At 40.1% G+C, this 24,984-nt stretch overlaps 7 protein-coding genes across 7 annotated transcripts; all 7 read left to right on the forward strand.

Moving 5' to 3' along the window:
• The first annotated feature begins 686 nt into the window (after positions 1 to 686).
• On the forward strand, positions 687 to 2,197 carry LOC306993266 (histone H1-like). The gene has a single exon (XM_079602939.1). It carries the CDS (start codon positions 1,071 to 1,073, stop codon positions 1,671 to 1,673), a length of 603 nt encoding a protein of 200 aa, XP_079459065.1. The 5' UTR covers positions 687 to 1,070; the 3' UTR covers positions 1,674 to 2,197.
• Positions 2,198 to 2,776: 579 nt separating this feature from the next.
• On the forward strand, positions 2,777 to 9,100 carry LOC306993260 (uncharacterized protein). The gene is made up of 4 exons (XM_079602933.1): positions 2,777 to 3,082; positions 3,330 to 3,514; positions 3,705 to 3,808; positions 7,862 to 9,100. The coding sequence occupies exons 1-4, from the start codon at positions 2,873 to 2,875 to the stop codon at positions 8,959 to 8,961; spliced, it is 1,599 nt and encodes a 532-aa protein (XP_079459059.1). The 5' UTR covers positions 2,777 to 2,872; the 3' UTR covers positions 8,962 to 9,100.
• A 2,643-nt stretch (positions 9,101 to 11,743) lies between these two features.
• On the forward strand, positions 11,744 to 12,706 carry LOC306993275 (histone H2A-like). Its single transcript, XM_079602948.1, has one exon. The coding sequence runs from the start codon at positions 11,775 to 11,777 to the stop codon at positions 12,159 to 12,161; it is 387 nt and encodes a 128-aa protein (XP_079459074.1). The 5' UTR covers positions 11,744 to 11,774; the 3' UTR covers positions 12,162 to 12,706.
• A 463-nt stretch (positions 12,707 to 13,169) lies between these two features.
• On the forward strand, positions 13,170 to 13,611 carry LOC306993271 (histone H3.2-like; the record flags this gene model as incomplete). Its single annotated transcript, XM_079602944.1, has 1 exon — positions 13,170 to 13,611. The coding sequence occupies exon 1, from the start codon at positions 13,201 to 13,203 to the stop codon at positions 13,609 to 13,611; it is 411 nt and encodes a 136-aa protein (XP_079459070.1). The 5' UTR covers positions 13,170 to 13,200.
• Positions 13,612 to 15,927: 2,316 nt separating this feature from the next.
• Positions 15,928 to 16,647, forward strand: LOC306993303 (histone H4). The gene has a single exon (XM_079602977.1). The coding sequence runs from the start codon at positions 15,974 to 15,976 to the stop codon at positions 16,283 to 16,285; it is 312 nt and encodes a 103-aa protein (XP_079459103.1). The 5' UTR covers positions 15,928 to 15,973; the 3' UTR covers positions 16,286 to 16,647.
• Positions 16,648 to 17,004: 357 nt separating this feature from the next.
• LOC306993285 (histone H2B-like) lies at positions 17,005 to 17,433 on the forward strand. The gene has a single exon (XM_079602958.1). The coding sequence runs from the start codon at positions 17,020 to 17,022 to the stop codon at positions 17,392 to 17,394; it is 375 nt and encodes a 124-aa protein (XP_079459084.1). The 5' UTR covers positions 17,005 to 17,019; the 3' UTR covers positions 17,395 to 17,433.
• A 5,311-nt stretch (positions 17,434 to 22,744) lies between these two features.
• Positions 22,745 to 24,527, forward strand: LOC306993264 (uncharacterized protein). Its single transcript, XM_079602938.1, has 3 exons — positions 22,745 to 22,914; positions 22,992 to 23,066; positions 23,188 to 24,527. Exons 1-3 carry the CDS (start codon positions 22,857 to 22,859, stop codon positions 23,766 to 23,768), a joined length of 714 nt encoding a protein of 237 aa, XP_079459064.1. The 5' UTR covers positions 22,745 to 22,856; the 3' UTR covers positions 23,769 to 24,527.
• Positions 24,528 to 24,984: the final 457 nt, after the last annotated feature.

Below are 24,984 nucleotides of genomic sequence, written 5' to 3' on the forward strand. Positions count from 1 at the left end.
AATCAGCTGTGGTTGGCCCAATTTACCCAACATAATTCAGCTCTGTGTCAATTATTCAATTGTTTGTTTATTATCAGCTGAGATATATTGTTTTGGAACTGATATCATGGCAGAAGCAGAGGTTTTTATATATACGGTTTGGAATATTGTTTTTGCTATTGTGGGATGTTGTTTGTTAACATTCGTAAATACTACAAAAACAATCCATAATTTTATAGCTTGTCTGTTAAGAAAATGTAAGCATTGTGGAAATGTGTTCACTGACTGCATATTGTGTGAAAACGACATGAAATATGTGAATGGTATGGCCACAAAAGACCGATGCTGTGCTAATTGTGTTTAGAGTTTTGAAAATGTGACAACTGGCTGGACAAACGCTTGTTAGCGACTGAAAAAAGCTGTAAATGAGCAGCTCATTCAGATGAGCTTTCACACATCACATGACGAAAACTGAGACAAATTACGAATAAAGATAAATATGAAGATTTACATTTTTATTTACGTGATATGATGTACATCAGCGTATGAAAAAGGCTATATAGTTATTAGTAGTATAAATACAAATTATTATTATCATAAGGACAGATCATCTGGTGGCCAGACATGATGTCACAGAGAGACTAGCCTCCGGATGATGTGCTTCAAGCTGCCCAAAACAACATCTGTATGAAAGCCTCCTCACGGCCCTCACTGATGCTGATGGTTTTCTGAACACACAGAAGAGGCGTTCAGGCTTTTATCAACATTTCCACTTAAACTATCCATCAAATTTACACGCGGCTTTTCCCCGCGGCTGATGCTCGCCTTTAGTCTCCACTGAAAGCTCAGAACCACTGCTTGGTGTTCACTTTGTTTTGACTGCGCCAAACTATTTTACCACTCCAGTTATGAACCAAATGTAAGAGAAGAAAACACACGAGTGAGGGCCTCGTGGACGCGCGCTGCCGCCGAGCGGGCAGGTTGAGTCTATAAGGTTCTCATGTGCTATTTAAGAGCGCAGCGCCGCGCTCAAGAACCGTTTATTTCGAGACAGCGAGAGTTTGAAAGACTGCATATCTGATCAGAGAGAAATGGCAGAAACCGCTCCCGCACCCGCTGCTGCCGCCCCGGCCAAAGCGCCCAAGAAGAAGTCCGCTGTGAAATCCACGAAAGCAGGTCCAGGCGTCGGCGAGCTCATCGTCAAAGCTGTGTCCGCATCCAAGGAGAGGAGCGGTGTGTCCCTCGCCGCGCTGAAGAAAGCGCTCGCTGCCGGCGGCTACGACGTGGAGAAGAACAACTCCCGCGTCAAGATCGCCATTAAGAGCCTGGTGACTAGAGGCACACTGGTGCAGGTCAAAGGGACCGGGGCCTCGGGCTCATTCAAGCTCAACAAGCAGCAAGCCGAGACCAAGAAGAAAGCGGCTCCTAAAGCGAAGAAGCCCGCGGCCAAGAAACCCGCTGCAGCCAAGAAGCCCAAGAGCGCAGCGGCAAAGAAGCCCGCCGCCAAGAAATCATCGCCCAAGAAACCCGCAGCCAAAGCCGCAAAGAAGGTGACGAAGAGCCCCAAGAAGGCAAAGAAGCCAGAAGTCGCTAAGAAAGCAGCCAAAAGCCCTAAAAAGTCAAAAACTGTTAAACCTAAAGCAGCAAAACCTAAAGTCGCCAAGCCTAAGAAGGCAGCGCCCAAAAATAAATAATGTCCATTGTTTGATCCTCAACGGCTCTTTTAAGAGCCACCCACTAACTCTGAATAAGAGCAAAACTCGTTATATACTATTTGTGTTATTTTGGTAGCAAATAATATGATTTTTGCAGTCAAAACGGTTTTGAGGAAGAAAAAACCTCGTGTATTTATTATATAACTGCGTCCACGCCGGCGAGAGCGTCTTGGACGGTCGGCGAGGAGAGTTGAAGTCAGGAACAAAAGTAAACAAACATAAATAAATATACCTAATTAATCTATTGATCATTTTAGGGAAATATCATATTCACAAAGCCAAATTTAGTAATTCTAAACCCTTTTTTCTTGCTTTTGGTAAGGAGACGGAACAGTAGCCTACATCAAATCCATCTATGATCCAAATATAAGGCTGCTAAAACCATTCAGTTACTCTAAGTATTTATTTGAAACTCCCCCTGGTTCTGCTCTTGTATAATATTTTGTTTTCTGTATTAATGACTATATTTGTGTGTTCTTATTGTTTATATCGACTTAATAAAGATTTATAAAAAAAAAAGAGTTGAAGTCAGGTCAACTTTATGGTAATGAACTATGACATGTTTCGGCGGCAACCAATCGGAATAGAAGTGCTCCGTTTGAGAGGATTCCAGGGAACGTAGTCCTGTAAACTTTGGTTCCGACCACATTAGTTCCTAAGCAAAATAGAGGAGAGGTTGATCATTTGAATTTGATAAGAAGGCGCGCTACACTATTTATAGGCAATATTTTCGCGGTAGAAGTTTGTTTTTAAGCGGGAATACAAATTAGAATAGCACTTAACCATGAACACAAAAGCCACACCACACAAATGGCTTTTAATTGGTTTATTTCGTTTAGCAAACATGATACTATAATGGTTAAGTTCTTTCCATCGATCAATATCACAGTAAGGAATTTACACAGTAATTGTAATTTGCCAACAAAAAAGATAAAGAGGGTTCATACAGTGATCAGTCTAAACATGTACAACACAGTGCTGACAACACTATGCTGGAGAATTGATCCAGCAGGGAGTTTGATCGACAGGCGATCTGACCAATCATAGCGCCGATATTATGTGCCCCCGTGACTATCTACCATGTTGCCCGACAAACAAATCAGTCCGACAAACCTGGCGTAGTAGACTCTTATATACCGTGTATGGTTGTAGACTAGGATCGGCGATTAACTTAGAAAATGGTGAAAAGGTGCTCGTATGGGTCTTGCAACACAGACAGTAGGTACCCAGAAAGGCTGGGCAATGTACAATTTCACCCGTTCCCTAAACCTGCCAGAAACCTGGAGAAGTGTATGAAATGGATAGGTTTGTGTGGACGGGGTCACCAACTGAGTTTGGACAAGCTGAGGAATCATTCCACAGCCAAACACATCTATGTGTGTTCAAAGGTAACGCTAACTCTACTGCACCTTTTTTACTGTGTTTTATTTTGAACATGTTTTTGTCGTGACCGTATAAATGTATATTATTAAAAGCTTAACGTAACTACTGTAGCTAACATTTAGCTAAACATTAGCGAGTCTAAATAAGTTTTGCCTGACATTTCTGCATTTTTTGTACTGTGATAATTTCCTTTTAAGATACTTAAGACGTAATTTAGGTGACTAAGTCCATTTCTCTGCCATTAAACTCCAGCACTTCGTTGACGGCCGGCCGACACCCGCTCACCCTGATCCTCTGCCAGCATTGACAGATGCCCATGGTAACGTTAAACCTGCGAGAAGATGTTCCAAGTTTGGTCCAAAGTTGCGACCACAGCCAGTGCCACCAAGGAAAATACTGCGAGTTGACAGGATGCCAGATAATACTGAAACCATCAGGTGATTATCTGATATGGGTCAATTAAGTAACGGGTCATTTTTTTTGTCATTCATATTAAAGAAAAAGCAAACAATAATGCAATATGTTTTAATACATATGACATTACAAATTACATTCACATCAGATGTTATATAGCCTGCCAAGCATATTATTTTGGAAATATCAAATGTGTATATGTCATATTAACAGTGTCGGGTGTGATCTACAAGACAAGATTACTACAGGAGAGATTGCAACAGAATCATTAATGGAGGATACCACTACAGAGGAGAGCACTCCGCTCACTGAAACGGGTATGCGTTTTGTTAGTGATGTCTAACTGCACAGGGCTGGTAGGAAATACTCAATTGTATGCATTCCAGATGAAAGATGATAGTCATTGACACATTTCACAAAAAAGTCACACCATGGCATCCCAGTTATTCCCATCTGTCCTATAGAGGGTTTTCACAGACGTCACGTTGTGGGCGGTTATGGAGGCACTCGGATGTAAACAACAGGATGGATTGCACTGTTTATGTACTACTGAACACATTGTTACACTAATAAACCACAGAAAAAAACACGTGGAAGCTGCAAAATAATAGAAGGACTTAGTAAGTAGGAAAGAGCGCAAAATTTTGACAAACTAAAGTTAATATGTGGTAAAGATCTGAATGAGCTAGCTTCTCTAGCCCTTACTGCAATCCTTCTTTCTATTTCTTATCTTGAGGCTACGTTCAGATTGTCAGTCCAAAAAAGCACACGAAATCGGTTTCAAACTACATCCATATGTGGTTTGAAATCCAATTTAAAACGCATATCAGAACATCAGCTTCAGTCTCAACGCTCTGATCGGATTTTGCGTGGTATGTGACCTTCTCACACCACGTAAAATGTAAACGTCAGACGTTGTTATAGGGAACATGCTGAAAGTCGCTGCCAAAACAAGGCTGTGTTGTTGCAAAGTGCCGGACGAGCAGAAAATGATTATTTTTGAAACCGGCGCAGACAAGAGCGCGGAAAAAAGCTGTACATCCCAGCCTCCTACAGTTCTGCCGCTCAAGACACAGTAGTCCAGCACGGCGGATACACATTTCCATGTTGTAAAATTTAAATAAGACAACATCTCTATTGCAAATGCAAACCCCTCCATCAACACAACGTCATTGCCATATTGCCAAAGAGCTGCATGGACACACAAATCGGATCTGAACAGTTGCGATACACAGTGTGGACATCATTTTAGATCAGATTCCAATCGGATACAAAGATAATCGGATTTGGACTGACAGTGTGAATGTAGCCATAGTTAACTACGTCATAATTTTAGCCATAGTCAACGCTTCATTTTACACATGTGGCTGATGCTGTGCCTCTCTCAACCACAGACGCCTTCTTTTGTGAGTTTATTGCACTCTTCTCTATAACTTGTGACAGTCTATAGAACTCAAAATGTTTTTTTTTCGCGTTGCAACTGATTAGTAGAGACCAAAACTCAACCATTTTTCAGCAGCAATAATCAGCCAAATTTGTGAGTCCGTTCAGTTCAGTGGCATTGTTTACGTTCAGTGCCTCCAAAATGGCGGACTTCCGGATTGATTACGTTTAGTGAAAACCCTCTATAACTTGGTAATAGTACTCATGATTACGTTTGAGACCGTATGTGTCACCACTGTGCTTGTGAAGGTATTTACAAACTGTGTAGCTGTTAGGGATGGGACGATTACCGGTTTAACTATAAACCAAGATAAAATGTACTGACGGTTAGTATTGTCGTTTAAAATTGAATTATCATTAAAACCGTGTTTGATTATCGCGATTTTAATAACTCACTGTAAATCCTGTACGGCAGCCAGCAACAGTCTGACACAGGCGCAGCGCGCAAGGTTGTTGTTGTTGTTGTTTTTTAATTCGAGAAGGAATGGCGGATGGCAGTGACCGTGCTCGGGAGATTTTTCAGCCTTTTAAGGGAACCAAATCTGAGGTGTGGTCATATTTTGGCTTTTACAAAAGTCCTGAGTGAAACTTAAAGGATAATTCCGGTATTTAACACCTTGAGTCTATATTGTAGTTTGTTTTGGATGAACAAGAGTGGTGGACAACATTTTTTTGACAATGGTTCCTCTCTCGAGTTTTTGACTATAATAGAATTGGCCATGGACCCATTTAACATTGGAGTCAATGGGCATGTCCGAAAATGTCATTAAAGCAGCCAATAATGTTCGTTTACAAAACTGTTAAACTCACCGAGTGGTTAGTGGTGTTCGTTGATGATTATGAACATTATATCGTCACAATATATGATTCCAATCCGTTTATTTTGCTATAGTGGAACTATTTTTTCAGACACTTCACAACCGTGTAACTTCCGCTCAATATTTGAATCTGAAGCGTTAGCACACTCCCGACCACTTGATGGCGATAACTGATGTTTATGTCTCGCGGGACACTCACGGTCACAGTCGACTTCATATTACAAGTAACAATTAATGAAGGTTTTGTTTGTTTATTTCGCTTACTCTCCCGGAGCACAGTTGCTCTGCTCGCTAGCCTTATGAGAAACGGAAGCGAGCAAAAAGACTACATCGACCAAAAGTCGACCAAAAGTGCCCCCTTTCCGTTTTCCGGTAGCGCATTTATATTAACGAGCACTCAGTCCTTCAACAGAATTCAATGGGATTTTACAAAATGACGAATAAAACACGACAGAAACTGTATTTCGCAACACTTTTTGTTTCTGGAACATCAACTAACATCACTAATCACTCGGTGAGTTGCACAGTTTTAAAAACTAATGTTAAAGGCTGTTTTAATGACATTTTCGGACATGCCCATTGACTCCAATGTTAAATGGGTCCATGGCCAATTCTATTATAGTCAAAAACTCGAGAGAGGAACCATTGTCAAAAAAATGTTGTCCACCACTCTTGTTCATCCAAAACAAACTACAATATAGACTCAAGGTGTTAAATACCGAAATTATCCTTTAATAGTGGGTGGTCACCCTGTCTGCAGAACATGCGCAATAAAAGTCGCTGAAATAGAAACACTTAAAATCTGTCGTCTTAGTCGTCTTGTGTGATCATCACTGTATAGCGAACACAAGGCAAGTTAAGTTTGACCTCAATACCAAAACGTCTGGGAAATAATTGGGCTCAAAATGTTGTTTTGAGTTGATATTTTATCTCACTCACTTGAAATAAACGTGAAGCTTCCGCCAAGAAAAGTTCGCAGCAAGTGGCCAAAGACAAACAAACCTTGTTTGAAAGTTTAAATCTTATCTTACCTGTTTATAAATCCATTTTGTTCAGCATACAAAACACTCGTCCAGACAAGATGATGACAACAATATTATCAAACTCTGAAATCAGAGTTCATTTACAGTTTACACTTTCAATACAATCAAAAACGGAGACGCAAGACGGCAAGTTGTATTTGAATGAAAATGAGAGAGCGCTAAGCGCGTCCGTTGTGATATATGGATGTGCGCTCTGTTATAATGTGTTGCTATTGACGACGGCCATAATAAGAAAGGAAATGCCACAGAATAGAATCTTGCTTTAAAAAAGTGCATAGACCTGCTTGTTATATTTGATATTTTTATATAATATAAAACTTGTTGAAATGTTTTCAGTGTGAGCATCAGTTCTTTTTGAACACTTTCATCTCTTTTTAACAAAACCGTGATAATATTGATAATCACGATAATTTTGATCCCTAGTAGCTGTACTGGTCTGGGCACTTTATTTCTAAAAGTCCATAGCTTTTGTCGCAGCCACGCTGAAAGACTTTCCTGTCAGGAGATGTACCTAAATGGCAGGTGTTGGGATTGATGACAAAGCCACACTGATTTCCTGTGACCCCTGTGTATTGGGCAACTGGCTCAAGCTCCAGGCCTCTCTTCATTGCCGAGGTTTGCAGTGTCCTCTTCCTCAGCATGCTGGAGGCAAGCTGCTTATAGTCTGCTTTCCTGGAGTATACTCTCTTGAAAGAGGATGAAGTAAGACGAGGAGAGCGGACACAATGCCAGATGTTGTTGCTGCTCTGTTGTCTGGTTTGCTTCTCCAGTGCCTCAGATTCAGACCTTGAGACCATCATGGCATTTATAGCATGTCTACTTCTACTACTATTTTGTTAGGACCGTGCAGAAAGTGCTTCGCTGTGGTGGCAAAGGGAATACTGGAAAATCATCAGTAGGGTTTGATAGGGAAGATCTTGGCAAAGCGTTGTCCAATAATGAGAGCTACACACACAAGAAAGAAGAAAAAAAGAAAACATTGCAATGTTTTTTAGTTATTTACATTTTGTTTATGTCCTGTGTTAATAAAACACTAGTTCTAATCATTTCATTCTTATGTTTACAGAGTGTACAGATGACCAACCCCAGATGGAAGAAAAACAGGAGCAGATGGAAGAAAAACAGGAGGAACTGGAACGACTGAAGACTCTTCTTGCTCAGAAAGAAAATGAAAATGACTTGCTAAGGGCGAAAATACGAACTTGTCAGGCTCCTTACCCACTAACAGTCGAGGTGATAAATAACAGCAGTGTCCCGGACTACTTCCGATACTGCACTGGGTTCACTTACGATGAGTTTAACAAACTGTGTCGATTTTTCAGACTACCAGATAACGACACAGTACCACAAACACACATCCCCTTGACATATGAGAAATTGGACAGGCACATCCAGCATATGCCTTTACGTCAACAATTTCTACTTGTACTTATGAGACTAAGACAAAACTTCGACCTCAAAGAGCTAGCTTTCAAATTTCAAATTGATATGCACAGTGTTAGCACTTTATTTAGTTCATGGATTGACTTCATGTATGATAGGCTAGGTGTGTCTGTTTGGCCACACAGGGACATCATCACAGAAAACATGCCAGGCAACTACAAATCAGAGTTTCCAACAACTTTTGCAATCCTTGATTGCACAGAGATAAAGATAGAGAAACCCAGCTCACTGTTAGTGCAAAGTCAGACTTATTCGAACTACAAGTCTACTGACACACTTAAGTCTCTGATAGTCTGTGATCCTCGTGGCTCCATTATGTTTGCATCTACGCTTTACACAGGATCCATTTCTGACCAAGAGCTATTCAGACGGTGCGAAATCAAAGATTTACTAAAAGGTCTTCTTCAGTGTGGCTACCTTAAGAAAGGGGATGGCCTCATGGTGGATAAGGGGTTTCTCATTGAGAACGATGTGAAGGAGCTTGGCCTTAATCTAAACATTCCTCCGTTTGCAAAGTCAAATCTCCAAACGCCAGTCTCGGATGTTGAGATGACAAAGAAAATAGCCAAACACCGAGTGCATGTAGAAAGAGCAATAGCCAAAGTCAAACAATTTAAGATCGTATCTGGTAGGATCCCTAATTCCATGTTAGGAAATATAAACCAGATATGGTTTGTGGTGTGTATGTTGTCTAATTTCCAGCAGCACATTATTCAGGCATAGGCTGCTGAAGAAACCATGATTTCTGTCTGCCTGTCACAAGTTATTAGAATCAATACATTGTATTATGTATAATGTATTAACTAACATGAAGTAAGAATGAGGAATACATTTGCTACTGTATTAGTTAATCTTTGTTAATGTTAGTTAATAAAAATGCAGCTATTCATTGTTTGTTCATGTTAGTTCACACAGTGCATTAACTAATGCTACAAATCTTGATTTTAATAATGAATTAGTAAATGTTGAAATGAACATTAACAGATTAATAAATGCTGTAGAAGTATTGTTCATTCTTAGTTCATGTTAACTAAGGTTGTTAAAGAATGAACCTTATTGTAAAGTGTTACTGAATTAATTTGCATTTTGTATCCCATTTTCAAACTTTCAAATTTTTGTTACATTGTGAATGTTTTTATTTTGTAATAAACTGTGGCTGCCTGCAAATGATAATAAATAATCTTATACTGTATCAAGTCTCAATCTGTATCACTGCTTTACCTGGTAGCTTAAACCACTTCCAAGAGGGTACTTTTCCTGACCTTTAGCTACATCTATTGGTGGCCTGTTTGCAAATGTTTCTATCCTTATTTATAAAGCGTAAAAAAAGTACTCCCCTGTCTTTGCTGTAGTGACAGAAGACAGGTTTCTGTTTTCGGTCTGTCTTTGCCTTCGCCACCTCTACAGCTGTTATGGGCAGAGGGTTTTTTTTTTTCCTCTTGGCTTATACCACTGTTGTGGCAGGCTTGTGGAGGACTGGGGCCTGTTTCAGAAAGGAGGTGGTTAAGTGAAAACTCTGAGTATGTTAACCATCAAATGAGGGAAACTTTGGGTTTTCCGTTTCAGAATGGGAGGTATATCAAACCCGAGAAAGCAGAGTAAGTCAAGCCCGTTTCTGAAAGAGAGGTAATTTATACTCCCGAGTCAGTTACCATGGTAACTTACTCTGTGAACCTAACCTGGTCGGGAGCAGGTTTTCTTCGGTAAACCCAGAATATTTGCGGTCTTATCCCCTTTTTTAAAGAGGAAGATGTGTTTAAACACCTCATTCATTATTTCTGTACATTTATTAATTGCTGTTTTTACTGTTTTTTTTTTTTTTTTTATATATATAAGATGAAGTCTATATAACTCCTTAAAGGGATAGTTCACTTTAAAATTAAAATTCTGTCATCATAAACTCACCCTCAAGTTGTTTCAAACCTGTATGAATTTCTTTCTTCTGCTGAACACAAAGGAAGATATTTTGAAAAATGTCAGTAACCAAACAGTTACCAGGTCCCATTGACTTCCATAGTAGGAAAAAATAATATATGGAAGTCAATGGGACCTGGTAACTGTTTGGTTACTGACCTTTTTCAAAATATCTTCCTTTGTGTTCAGCAGAAGAAATAAATTCATACAGGTTTGAAACAACTTGAGGGTGAGTATATGATGACAGAATTTTAATTTTAAAGTGAACTATCCCTTTAACTGGCAACTGAAAATACAGTAGATTAGAGTTATATCATGTCGTTCTAAACAAATTCTACAGAATTAAACTGTGGCATTTACTGAAAATCACTGAAGTGTGTTCATCTGTGCACCAGAAGTTGATGGACTCCGGGGGGTATATATTATAAATATATTATATTAATAATGTTATTATTAATAAGTTATATTAATAAACATTATATGAATTACCTCTGTAGGCCTATCAATGGCAGCAGAAACTGTTTCTTCACCCCCATCATCCTGTGAAGAGGAGCATTTGGTTGAGTACACTTTATAGGCCTATTATTTGCATCATTTCTGGTGTATTGAGGAGGCTACTTACAACTGCCTGGGGTTCTGTTGGGACCGGAGGCTCCAAAAGACATATTGCCATCAGAATCTGTTGGGACCAACGAAAAACCCAACCCAAAGTAAAATAAATGAAAATATAAAAAAATACCCTGTATAAAAAATAACACATGTAGACCTCTTAAATTGATCTCCGGGAGTGACTGGCTCTGATGAAGTCCAGGAATTATGAGTAATCCCTTTAATTAAATTACAATATTTAGATTATTTGATAATTAATTACACCCAACACTGTATAACAGCAATTCCTCTGTTTGTCTGGCGCTGTTGCCATGGTTACAATATCTGTGCTCCATTGATAATGGCTTTTTAGTTGTGTTGGGCCTCAAAATCCTCTCCCGACCTAAATGTAACTCCCAACGAATTAATGCAGCCTCTTCATCTACAGGATCGTCCATAAAAGGACATGCTATTTCATCATAGACAGTATATAAGCATTTAATTCACTTTGATGCTCTCTGCGTGACGGAAATGTGCGCAATGAAAGATGAATGAGGTGTTTAAACATCGCTTCCTCTTTAAAAAAGGGGAGGAGACCGAAATAAACACGAAAGAAAGCGAACGGTCAATTGTGACAATACAAACAACCCACATCCAACAATATGAACAGTGATAAACCTCCACTATTACAATAGGAACATAATACTGTACATTATCAGACGGTCAATGTGCCCAGAATATAGTGTGTGAAGGTGCAGCACTTTTGGTAGAAACAACGTACAATATCTATTATTTTATTTATTTAATTTCATATAATTTAATATTTTAATGTTTCATCTCTTCTGTTTTACAGGTAATTAACACTTGTTCATTCCCGACAGAAAGGGGTGGGGCTTTGGAGGGAAGTTCAGTGATTGGTTGGAATCTTTAGAGCCTCTAAACCAATGAGCGATTGGCACTCTAGGTTAAAATCAGTATGTGGAAACACAATAGGTTCATTCTACTACTTTGTTGTCTGTAGTAACTGAACTAAAATGAGCGGCAGAGGCAAAACCGGCGGCAAGGCCCGAGCGAAGGCTAAGACTCGCTCCTCCAGGGCGGGACTGCAGTTCCCCGTCGGCCGTGTTCACAGGCTTCTGCGCAAAGGAAACTACGCCGAGCGCGTCGGTGCCGGTGCTCCTGTTTATCTGGCGGCGGTGCTCGAGTACCTCACCGCTGAGATCCTGGAGCTGGCTGGAAACGCCGCTCGGGACAACAAGAAGACCCGCATCATCCCCCGTCACCTGCAGCTCGCGGTGCGCAACGACGAGGAGCTCAACAAACTCCTCGGCCGAGTGACCATCGCTCAGGGCGGCGTGCTGCCCAACATCCAGGCCGTGCTGCTGCCCAAGAAGACCGAGAAACCCGCCAAATCCAAATAAGCCGATTGAAGACTGGGTTACTAAAACAACGGCTCTTTTAAGAGCCACCCATTTTATCTGACATTGAGCGCTTTTATTTGTTTACAAACACCATAAACTCATTTTGTTGAGGGGGAAGATGACCCATCAATCTATAAAATGTGTCATTTCTCTGCAACGACGATTACAAATCGTAGGTGCACATGTGATCCCCTAACCTAACGTGTGTGCTACTCATCTCACCTAATAATGAAATCGAGTTGTCTACCAAGCCTTAATAGTTTATTTATAATAAAAATAGATTATCTGAAATAAAAAAAAAAGCTGTTTGCATATCATATTCAGAATGCTGAAATTGGTCCTCAAATTGTTACTCTGGGTCTTTTGCCATTAATGCTGTTTTACGGGACGGATGTAAACCCGTGCCTGTCTCGCTGCAGTGCTTTTACACTGTAATGTGACTTTGTTCTAATCCGAGATCTGCACAATCACTGGGAATTAAGGCGAGTGTTTCAGAACACATAAATACAACGTCTGGATGAGTCTACCAACAGTATCATGGTAGCACTCTCAAATCCATGTGTGAGCTGCTCCAGGTACACATCCAGACTGAGAGTGCATTGGCTGAAAAGTCTGTATGTATTTTAATTTTTGTATTTGCTTTCTTTTTCTTTTTACTGTTTGTTTGCTTGTTGTTGTTTTTTTCTTTTTATCTGTCCTGTCTTGCGTGGTTTTTTGACATGAGTCTGGCAAATAAATAAACTAAACAACAATGCGAGTATAAAGACCAGGGAGCTTATGTTATGTACACTGTTTGATGAGCAAAGTAGTCAACGAACGGAACAAAGTCATTCGAGCGGGAAACCCTCCCCTTGTTTGAAAAGTGGAAACGCGCAGCCATTGGCTGGCACTCATGCGCAGACATTACGTATTAGCCAATCACAAGGCCTGTATCCTCGCGACACTATGAGCTCGTGGCGCTACAATGCTTTAAAACCGGGTGTATAACACAGAGCGGCATTTCCAGCGCAAGCAGGAACGAGAGAAGAAGACCGCAGCAATGGCAAGAACCAAGCAGACCGCTCGTAAATCCACCGGTGGTAAAGCCCCGAGGAAGCAGCTCGCTACTAAAGCCGCCCGTAAGAGCGCTCCGGCCACCGGCGGCGTCAAGAAGCCTCACCGCTACCGGCCGGGGACCGTGGCTCTGCGGGAGATCCGCCGCTATCAGAAGTCCACCGAGCTGCTGATCCGCAAACTGCCCTTCCAGCGGCTGGTGAGAGAAATCGCTCAGGACTTCAAGACGGACCTGCGCTTCCAGAGCTCCGCTGTCATGGCCCTGCAGGAGTCCAGCGAGGCTTATTTGGTCGGCCTGTTCGAGGACACCAACCTGTGCGCCATCCACGCCAAGAGGGTCACCATCATGCCCAAAGATATCCAGCTGGCCCGCCGCATCCGCGGAGAGCGCGCTTAAACCCGCGTCTGCGTCAAACCACAACGGCTCTTTTAAGAGCCACTCAAGTTTAAACTGAATGAGATAATTTCCAATGTAACGCTGAAAATGCAAAATATTAACGCTGTGATTTGGTTTCAGTACCTTCTGGGTTTGAATAACCAGCAGCAGATAAAGGGTGTGCCCGAAAAAAAGATACTGCACTGCATCGAATAACGTTACATTAACATCACGTGAAAAGAAGGAAGACATACAGAGAAATTACAACATTGAAATTATTCTGTTTGGTGATTGACATCTAAACCGTTATTGCAGTATCAAACTGAAGTGTCAGAGGTCAATATACATGTAGGTTATAAAGCGTTTGAAATGTTCTCTTTATTTAAGCGCATGTTATCACTTCAAGAGAACCAGTGTATGCTGTGATCATGTGGGAGTGGAGATGATTACTGTATGCTGAGAATAGTGTCAAATAACGCTATATTGTTGAATACTTCACTTTGAAGGGATTCTGGAATCAACTGCTGCTTCAATGTATATGTAATGATGATAAGTGATTATAATCAAGGTATTAATCAATATTTTTCCTTCTAAAAATCACATGAGTTGAAGGACTTCTCTAAGATTATGAGATTTTACTTTGTTAGAAGTTACCAGTGTGATTAATGTTCTTTAATGTATTCTCTAATGTCTGTATTCAATATCTGAGAGGAGACTGGAGGGTCTGGCCCGTGCCAGGAATGCAGTAACAGTGCTTGCTCATTTAGCCCGGCTTCCAGAAATGAAATATGGACTCGTTTTGAGAAAGGTCTTCAATATGTGTCAATATATACATTTGCTTTTCTAGGGTAATGCACCATATCTTTTATTTGTTAAAGCCTTACTTTCCAGTTAGATTAAAAGTGTCCTCCTTGAGAGAAAGAACATATTCTCCTGTTTACCTTTATATCCTATTAAGGAAAGTTAGGAACAACTGGCATTATTGGAGATTGACTGACTTGTTTTCTTCGACATGCTGGCACCTGGACACAGTCGTGTGACCTCGGAGGACCACTCATACCTGACTCAGGGTCCTGGTGGCAGCCGTACAAACTATGGAGATATTCATCTGTTTATGTGTGGAAAATTACTATGTTTGTCTATTTCTTAGACTTTGTCTTTCAACCTGAAGCAAGGAGCTTAGACCTCAGTGAAGGGTTTAACTGCTGTGATCTGTGCAACTGTAAGCGGGGTATCTGTTTATGTGTCGTTCATGTATTTTGTAATACAAAATTGTATTTTGTATTTTTTTATTTTGTAAAATGTATTTAACACATTTTGAAACATCTGTATCCCGGACATGGCCAGATTTGGGTAAGAAAAAAGGTTGATCCACAGTATTTCACAATCTATGTAAATTGAGTTAAAAAATATCACAAATTTTAATAATAACATGTTAAACTGATGTTATTATATTTAGTTGACTACTTCTTTGAATTCGGGAAGGGTCCGATTCCGGAATCCACTGCCGCTTCAATGTATATATGTATCTTTTTGAGTGATTTATAGTCAAGTTATTAATTAATAATCAATATTTTTCCATCTACATATTATATTATTTGAATTGCTTTTACTTTTCATCTTCAATCATTAGAGAATAACAATGAAATTGTCTGCACCTCTCACTGTGAGAGAAAAACCCATCAAGGTCTTTGGGTCTTTAACTGTAAAATCCCCTACATTTTCAACTTTCCTTGCAGGGCAGAACAGGGGTTGTCCACCATCCTCCAGAGTTCAGCTAAAAAGTGGCATGAAAGGATGTTTTGCTGATCATTTTCCAGTCTTGGGTTAAACTGTATTCAGTCAGTAATGACAGTGCGGAGTATCAAACATAATCCTGCATTTTAGCATTGCAGTTTTAATACAATAATTTTGTCTGTGTCTCCATCATAGATGGTCTCCATTGTTTGTGTTTTCTAATTTCCCATTACTAAAAAGGTGAAAAAAGGAAGAAAAAAAGAACATTTAAATATTACATGTACAGACACATTCAGGCATAAACAGAAGATAAAAGAGATGTGCCACTCTATTATTTAATAATTTTACTTTAATATCGTGATGTATATTGTGTGATGTAAAATCACTTTTTATTATGAATCAGTACTACAGTAAAACATGATCTTTGTGAAATACATTTCACAAATTTGAATATGAAACAAAGGTCAGGGTTGGAATTTAATCACACGTGGTCTTGCTATATTTTGGGGGAGGGGTGTGTGTCATGTGACGCTGCGCTGGTTTCTCTCAGGTCCTGTAAGCGAATGTAAAACGCTTCCTTGTATCACACACAGTATCTATTTGTTGTCTTTCATTGATCGACTGAAGTAACTACCCTGAGCTAAACATGTCTGGAAGAGGCAAAGGCGGTAAAGGACTCGGGAAAGGAGGCGCTAAGCGGCACCGTAAAGTTTTGCGCGATAACATCCAGGGAATCACCAAACCCGCCATTCGCCGTCTGGCTCGCCGCGGCGGCGTCAAGCGCATCTCCGGTCTGATCTACGAGGAGACTCGCGGAGTGTTGAAGGTGTTTCTGGAGAACGTGATCCGCGATGCCGTCACCTACACCGAGCACGCCAAGAGGAAGACCGTCACCGCCATGGATGTTGTGTACGCGCTGAAGAGACAGGGACGCACCCTGTACGGCTTCGGGGGATAAACGCCTGAAACCAGGAGAAACCACACAAACCCAACGGCTCTTTTAAGAGCCACACACTCTGCCACAGAAAGAGTCAATGTTTTCACCGTGTTATAAGAAATCACTTATAAATCGAGACTTTAAAACAAACATTTGTTTTAATTTTTAGTTGTGATCTGTTAGTGTTAAATGTTAATTACCTGAACGACTACTGATTAGAATATCTATATATTCATGTATTAGATCAAAACAGTTAAGCTACCACAGTTGACAGAAGTGAAGATGAAAATGTTATTTTAACTTTCACAAATGGTCAAATGAGCTTGTATTTGTTTTGTTTTTCTGTCATTAAAACATCTCAAGTTTCACGAGGATAAACTGTTTTAAAGGGTGTTTGTGTATTCGCCTCTTTTCTCCCAAACTCCCTCAATGGATTTATAAGGGGTTTAAAAATTAGAAACGCTTGTTTTCTCAGAAAGTATTGAATAAAAGAGCGGGAAACGAAACAATGAAACTTAGGAGAGGGTGTCATTCAAAATGGGGCAGTGGGCGGGACTATCATTTATCCGCCTGTGATTGGCTCTTTGTCCTCTCGAGTTGTCCAATGAACTATGAGGTTTTGGGTTTGGCCTATGAAAACAGTCAATCAGAAATAACCCGTATGGCTTCGGAAATTAGCATAGGGCAGTGAATAAATCCCTCTGTATCGCTCCGGAGTTTACATTGATTCGTCAGTCTTGTGATCTCGCGTCATCATGCCTGAACCAGCAAAGTCCGCGCCCAAGAAGGGCTCAAAGAAGGCCGTCACCAAGACCGCTGTCAAGGGAGGAAAGAAGCGCAGAAAGTCCAGGAAGGAGAGCTACGCCATCTATGTGTACAAAGTCCTGAAGCAGGTTCATCCTGACACCGGCATCTCCTCCAAGGCGATGGGCATCATGAACTCTTTCGTCAACGACATCTTCGAGCGCATCGCCGGTGAGTCGTCTCGCCTCGCGCACTACAACAAGCGCTCCACCATCACTTCTAGAGAGATCCAGACCGCCGTGCGTCTGCTGCTGCCCGGAGAGCTGGCCAAACACGCCGTGTCCGAGGGCACAAAGGCCGTCACCAAATACACCAGCTCGAAGTGAGGCGTGCCTGACTTCAACTACCCAAAGGCTCTTTTAAGAGCCACACATCTTCTCAGATAAAGAGCTTTCTGTTGAATTATCCAACCAATGAGGATTTTGATGGATCTGTGAATATTAACGCTGTAAACACTTATGTTTTCTCAGAAATCATTTTTTATTCTACTGCTCTTAAGAGTATTTCATGCGTATTTGCGTGTTTTTAAAAATAATAATAAATCAGGTCCATAGCGGATAGAGACTTTAGTCATTCCAGTTCAAACCATTGCAAGAGTTGCATGAGAAGTGGGTAAGAAATAATATATTTTAAGTGCCACACACTCTGTCACAAAGATAATTATTTTGGTTATAAATGTCAACCAACAAAAGACAATTGCAAATCTCTTTACAGGACGAACTTAACCAAATAACTAGTAAATAACTTATCACACTAATAAACCGACACCATCAACATTATTGTTTTCTTTAAACCGATATCATAAAAAAAATTCAACAATTTGTTTTTATATTACACTTTAATCGATTAAACGGATCCTGTTTTACGAAACAAACCAAATAATACCACAGTTAGGAAGTGAAAATGCAGAAACGAAAATATCATATTGTGCACAAACGGCCAAATGGGTTTGTATTAACTATTCATGTATTTTAAAGTTTAACAATGTTGTTTCTATGGAAGCTTATGAGTAGCAATATTCAATGTAATATGCAAACTGACAATTCAATATGTAAAATGGCAATGCATTTCTGTAATTACATTTACATTTTCCCATCATTTGTGCAACGTTTGGTGCAAAATGAAAATGAAAATGCAATTATATAATTTACATTTGCCATTCCATACACTAGGTTTAATATGTAAATTGAATACATATTTTAACGCTTTATAAGTTGCAAAATGAAAATGAAAATGTATTACAGAAATGATTAGATATGTGTAACATGTTCAAGCAACAACTGTTGCAAAATGATCATTCAAATGTTATTTTTCTCAATTGCATTTACACTTACAGTCAAGACACTTACGATTGCATTTTCATTCAATGTCCCGCAATGTATGTAGCAAAATTCAATGTGCACATTGAAAATGCATTCCGAGCAGATCACGTCTGTCTCCGCCCCCTCCCGCCATGTCAATCACTGCGTGAAGGCGGGGCACGGGCACGGCAACAGGTAAACATAACGTGCTTTTTGAGATGTTGGAAACATGGCGGCGGCAGAGATAATACGGGCGTTAAATACACTAGCAGATGAAGTGGAGCGTGAACAGATAAGGCAGACAATTCTCCCAGACGTTCCAACAACGTATTTGTTCTATCACCTACATACGCGTAACAATCTTCGGAAATACTACCGTTTCTCTGTTCACGCTCCACTTCATCTGCTAGTGTATTTAACGCCCGTATATCTCTGCCGCCGCCATGTTTCCAACATCTCAAAAAGCACGTTATGTTTACCTGTTGCCGTGCCCGTGCCCCGCCTTCACGCAGTGATTGACATGGCGGGAGGGGGCGGAGACAGACGTGATCTGCTCGGAATGCATTTTCAATGTGCACATTGAATTTTGCTACATACATTGCGGGACATTGAATGAAAATGCAATCGTAAGTGTCTTGACTGTAAGTGTAAATGCAATTGAGAAAAATAACATTTGAATGATCATTTTGCAACAGTTGTTGCTTGAACATGTTACACATATCTAATCATTTCTGTAATACATTTTCATTTTCATTTTGCAACTTATAAAGCGTTAAAATATGTATTCAATTTACATATTAAACCTAGTGTATGAAATGGCAAATGTAAATGATATAATTGCATTTTCATTTTCATTTTGCACCAAACGTTGCACAAATGTATGGGAAAATGTAAATGTAATTACAGAAATGCATTGCCATTTTACATATTGAATTGTCATTTTGCATATTACATATCAAATTGAATATTGCTACTCATAAGCTTCCATATGTTTCAGAATCAATTAAGTTCTGAGGATCTTTTTCACAAATTCCCTAAATGGGTTTATAGGGGGGGGTTAAAATTAAATTAAAACTTAATTAGCGCCATTAGCGCACCGTCATTAAAGTCGGCATTAAATCAAAATGGACCCTATTTACTTTGTTAGCGGATATTACTAGTCTTGTGGTGAACAATTAATCCGTGCAAGTTAATACACGGAAAAAAATTGTTTGCCGAAGTTATCTTTAATCAAAGTCTGAAAAGTTACTTCCGGGTCTGGAATGGTTCTTTTTCTGATGACATAGGCTTGATGGCTTGGGTTGGTTAAACGCTTAACCACTGCCCTCAAACCGTTACTCTGCTGTGGGCGAGAGATGGAGAGGAGGAGCGCTGAAGCAAAACCCTGCCCTCTGTTCAATATTCCCTTTCACTCGGAAATGCGTCACAACACTTGAGAAGTCGTTTGCAACTTCCGGTTCACGCGGACTTTAGCGCACAAAAAACGTCATTAGCGCACACTCCGCACAGTGATGGAAACATGTCCCACACTCCTTTTTCCACTCGGTATCTCCACAATTTCAGCTTGCTGGTGAAAGCTGTGATCTTGTCCATATAGGTCAGGATGGATGATGATGGACATTGCATGCTTTCATTCAGTATATTTATATGAGTGAAAATGTCCGACAGATAGGCAAGCTTCACGCACCATTCTTCATCTGACAGATGTACAGCAAGAGGAGAATTAACATTTGCTAAAAACTGTGAGACCTCTTCTCGCAGCTCAAGCAGACGAGTTAACACCCCACCCCGTGATAGCCACCTGACCTCGGCGTGAAGCAGGAGGTGCTGATGTTCGGAGCCCATTTCAGTGCATAGCGATGTAAAAAGTCGTGAGGAGAGTGCCCCGGCCTTGATAGCATTTACTATTTTGATGGAAGTCTGCAACACATAATTTAATTCCGGGTGCAGCTTCTTACTGGCAAGGGCTTCTCGATGTAAAAAACAGTGGGTAAAAGTAGCTAATGGGGCCAGCTCCCTTACTCGAGCAACAAGACCACTTTTATTGCCTGTCATTGCACCCGCAGACGCCCAAACAGTTTTCCCACTGGAAGCCCTCGGACATTATGAATCTATTTAAGCTGTCAAAAATATCTGCCCCTGTCGTTCGTTCTTTCAGTTCTTCACAAAATAAAAAGTCCTCAACTATGTCAGTGGAGTCAACGTACCTGACATAAGCCAGTAACTGTGCACATTTTGACAGCTGTCCGGTTCTGTGAATGCCACCCTCAGCCAGCATGATGCTGTGAGGTCTAATGTTTTAGCCCCTGTCTATTTAACTTGACATGAGTCAAGATTCTGTGTAACAAAATAAAACTGTCTTGTGGAATGGGTTTCATGGTTTGGTTTGTCAACTCATCTTTCTTTTAGATTTGCCAAGGTTTTACCGCCTCTTGGATTAGTTTGTGATGTCTTTATTGTCCTGTGGATGACAGGAGGCCTGTCTATTGAGGTCAAGTTTTGCCCAAGAAGTCTTCAACTGTGACATATGGTGAACATTTATTCTTCCCAGTTTAATTTCTTTGAGGACTATGATAGGAAAGTGTCTAATATTTTGCAGATATTGCCATTATTCATAGATAAGAGAATAAGGAGTCCCACTTAATTGCGGAAGTAGTTTGCCCAACATATTCTAGTTTACTCCCCACGATAGGAGTGGCGGAATGATGTGCTTGCTTGTATTTGATTTGCAGTTCACAAATGATGTTGCATAATTTGAATATAAATTCGAATTGGTTCAGTTTGCTTACAGGATTTATTGAATGTCATTAAAGCTCCTCTGGACTCTGTAAATGAAAGAAATGTAAAAAAATAAAATAAAAAAATACAGTGAATATTGATAGACTATATATGAAAAAGTGTCTACAATTTTTTGCGGATATTTATAGATGAGTCAATGATTACGGAGTCTTACTTGTGGAAGCAGTTTGAATGACTAGTTTGCCCAACATGAATCTAGTTTATTCCCCATGATATTACTCTAAACCCTTGTATTTTCATCCATGAAACAAGGCTGAAGGGTATGTTTGTGATTGTAACGGTCAGTCACAAAACAGCACATTAAATGATCCAAGAGTATAGTCTGAGATTCATGTGTTCATTCATTTTAAGTTGTTTTGCTGTGTGACAGAAGCAATCCAAAATTTCTGAGCCCCCCTTCTACACTGATATATCCCTGTAGCTATAGTAGGAAGTTTGCTGCATGTCTGGCAGATGTGTCTTCAGTCTATGTTTAGACATCATTTCAACCCTGACCGATGGCATCACCTTGCGGAAGACCGAGCAGCTTGGCGTTCTGCGCTGACAGAGGGCACGACTCTGTCCTGCCATGCTTACACCAGCTTTTGCTCAGAAAGACGGCATGTTAGACACCGTTCAGATTGGCGCTTGCCCTGCAAAAGGCAGTACTGAACTTTTTTTTTTTCAATGAGACAACTGTACTTGTTCTGTCCTCTTTATTTGGTCATTTTTATCTCCTGATGTGGAATAATATAGCATTGCCTGGTTTCACAGACAAATCTTAAACCTAGCCCCAGACTAAAATGCATGTTTGAGTTGTTTTACCCTTAAAGCATAAACTATGCAAGTGCTGTTTTGTCTCAAGATGCACACCAGTAATGCCTTTTTGTAAGACATTACTGGTGTACAAAAACTTGCACTTTGATATGTTGTGGCAAAAATTCTCATTAAACTTCATCACTGCTTAAGAGACACTCAGAATCAAATTTGTAAAAAGAGAAGTATTTATTCTTGCAAGAATATGTGCAATCTTTAACACAGTAGTTACTCTGTGCAGGAGTGACACACTCAGACACAGAACTGGGCAATCTTTAAACTCAAGGCCCTTTCCCTACAGAGTTTCTCCTCCCAATAGTTTTCTACAGACAAAGGACCCATTGCTAGTTTAGATTTATCACTAACCCTTTAAGCCCCCTCAAACTAGATGACCTCTGACCTCAGAGGTCAGGGGTTGTTGCCCATCAATTTTCTGGAGTGTCTTGCTCCCGCTTGTCAGGTGTATAAACATACATACATTTCAGAGAAGTCCCCCCTCTCTTATCTCTCTACAAATGGCAAAACCATAGGACATTCCTTTGCAGTATCTACTGAAAATTTCCCACAACAGAAACACGGTTTCAATGCGTTTTCAGGCTCCCAAAGCACCATTGTCATGTAAAGGAACGGCCAAAACACATAAAAAGTTTTACGTTTTTAGTTGAAAATGGTGTCATGTAAACAGCCCCTAAGTTCTATGAAATATAACATCAGCTGGTATGCTGGGTGATTAATTAATTATTGATCTCCTTAATTAGCAGATTAGCCTAGTTAACGAGTCATCCAGGTGGTACAAATGGTTTTCTGTTTGGCTTTAAAGGACATGTGTGGGTTTGAAACTTTAGCTTTTGCAGTTGAATTGGCTGTCTGAGTGGCTCAGTTCATGTTATATAATGGGTTTGATTAAAATTACTGTTTTGGTAGTTCTTTATCACCAGTTAGTATGGCATGGTGAGTGTAATATTTGTTTGCTTTTACTAAGTATATTTGTCTGTTTCTTTTTTTTTTATGTCAAATTTGTTCCTCAGTATTCAGCTGCGCAGTTGAAGATGGATCCTTAGATTTCTCCTTGAGTGATGTTGGTAGAGTAGATGGAGAAAAAGGTTTGTAGACTTGTTTCATAATCTAACATACTCTCTTACCAAAGTAATATGAGTTTATACTAACAATTAGCCAAAAAAAAAAAAAAAAAACCCTGTTATTTCTCTTTCTCCCTCTCTCCAGGAAATTTTAACTCTGTCCAATTGCAGGGCACTTTCAGCCAAGACTATGTTGAGGGTTCTGGTTCTGTCAATGCCACCTTCAGCCAGGACTCTCCTGAGGGGTCCAGTTCTGTGAATGCCACCTTCAGCCAAGACTATGCTGAGGGGTCCAGTTCTGTGAATGCCACCTTCAGCCAGGACTCTCCTGAGGGGTCCGGTTATGTGAATGCCACCTTCAGCCAGGACTCTCCTGAGGGGTCCGGTTATGTTAATGCCACCTTCAGCCAGGACTCTCCTGAGGGGTCCGGTTATGTGAATGCCACCTTCAGCCAGGACTATGCCGAGGGTTCTGGTTCTTTCAATGCCACCTTCAGCCAGGACTCCCGTGAGGGGACCGGTTCTGTGAACGCCACCTTCAGCCAGGACTCTCCTGAGGGCTCCGGTTCTGTGAACACCACCTTCAGCCAAGACTATGCTGAGGGTTCTGGTTCTTTCAATGCCACCTTCAGCCAGGACTCTCCTGAGGGTTCCGGTTCTGTGAACGCCACCTTCAGCCAAGACTCTCCTGAGGGGTCCGGTTCTGTGAACGCCACCTTCAGCTAGGATGATGCTGATGGGTCTGGTTCTGTTTTAGCCCCTGTCTATTTAACTTGTCATGAGTCAAGATTCTGTGTAACAAAATAAATGTTTGTTTTGGAATGGGTTTCATGGTTTGCTTTGTCAACTACTTTCTTTTAGATTTGCTAAGGTTTTACAGCCACTTGGATTAGTTTGTGATGTCTTGATTGTCATGTGGATAACAGGAGGCCTGTCTATTGAGGTCTGGTTTTGCCCAAGAGTTGTTCAGCTGTGACAGTGCACATTGATAGACTATGATAGGAAAAAGTGTCTACAAATGTCTGCAAATATTTATAGATGAGTGAATGATCCATCAAGAAGTCTTACTTGTGGAAACAGTTTGAAGGACTAGTTTGCTCAACATGAATCGAGTTTATTCCCCATGATATTACTCTAAATTCTTGTATTTTTCATCCATGAAACAAGGCTGACGGGTATGTTTGTGATTAAGTGTCAGTCACAAAAAAAGCACTGTAAATGATAATGTTCCAAGAGTAGTCTGAGATTTTTGTTCATTCTTTTTTAAGATGTTTCGCTGTGACTTAAACAATCCAAAATGTCAGAACCCCCTTCTACACTGATATAGAATTCCCTGTAGTTGAGTAGGAAGTTCGCTTCTTATAAATAGTTTCTCTATGGCGTCTGGTTTAAAGTTAAATCTGAAAAAAATTTCAATTATTACCAATTCATAACTTCACACTGTCAACTTCTTACAATATTCAATAAAGGATAATGCCTCACTTGTATAATCTCGACATTTTGTATAATCTAGATACGTGTAAAACTTATTTGAATTTGCTGTCTCAAAGAGTAATTTCTATTATTGGCCAAATATTTCTTACAAAAATGGAATGCTTTTCTAGACTCATTTACCCAGCTTACTCAATCTTATTTCCTCAAAAATGTAATAAAAGCTATAAATCAAGCCAACTTCAATTTTATAAAAACACACACTACATTAGAAAAGGAATCTTGGTTAAAGAGAATGAAGAAGGAGGGCTAAAAGCAATCGACATTGAATGTATTAATAAAACGAATCGGCTAAGATCCTTTTTGAAAAATGAAAATAGTTTTTGACTTCATATCCCTAGTCAAATCTTTATCAAATTAGGCGGCGTCAATCGTCTCCTTAGATGTTTATGACCTTAAAAAAACTCCCTGTTAAGTTATCAGTGTTTCATCAACAGGTTCTACTTTAATG

This window comes from Phoxinus phoxinus, assembly GCF_949152265.1.
Source record: "Phoxinus phoxinus genome assembly, chromosome: 25".
Classification (NCBI taxonomy): Eukaryota; Metazoa; Chordata; class Actinopteri; order Cypriniformes; family Leuciscidae; genus Phoxinus; species Phoxinus phoxinus.

Excerpts from the sequence above, each read along its gene's own strand:
- LOC306993266 (XM_079602939.1), top strand. The coding sequence starts at position 1,071 with ATGGCAGAAACCGCTCCCGCACCCGCTGCTGCCGCCCCGGCCAAAGCG.
- LOC306993260 (XM_079602933.1), top strand. The coding sequence starts at position 2,873 with ATGGTGAAAAGGTGCTCGTATGGGTCTTGCAACACAGACAGTAGGTAC. Across the intron at positions 3,083-3,329 it reads ACATCTATGTGTGTTCAAAG|CACTTCGTTGACGGCCGGCC; the intron begins GTAACGCTAACT and ends ATTAAACTCCAG. Across the intron at positions 3,809-7,861 it reads CACTCCGCTCACTGAAACGG|AGTGTACAGATGACCAACCC; the intron begins GTATGCGTTTTG and ends TTATGTTTACAG.
- LOC306993275 (XM_079602948.1), top strand. The coding sequence starts at position 11,775 with ATGAGCGGCAGAGGCAAAACCGGCGGCAAGGCCCGAGCGAAGGCTAAG.
- LOC306993303 (XM_079602977.1), top strand. The coding sequence starts at position 15,974 with ATGTCTGGAAGAGGCAAAGGCGGTAAAGGACTCGGGAAAGGAGGCGCT.
- LOC306993285 (XM_079602958.1), top strand. The coding sequence starts at position 17,020 with ATGCCTGAACCAGCAAAGTCCGCGCCCAAGAAGGGCTCAAAGAAGGCC.
- LOC306993264 (XM_079602938.1), top strand. The coding sequence starts at position 22,857 with ATGGGTTTGATTAAAATTACTGTTTTGGTAGTTCTTTATCACCAGTTA. Across the intron at positions 22,915-22,991 it reads TCACCAGTTAGTATGGCATG|TATTCAGCTGCGCAGTTGAA; the intron begins GTGAGTGTAATA and ends TTTGTTCCTCAG. Across the intron at positions 23,067-23,187 it reads TAGAGTAGATGGAGAAAAAG|GAAATTTTAACTCTGTCCAA; the intron begins GTTTGTAGACTT and ends CCCTCTCTCCAG.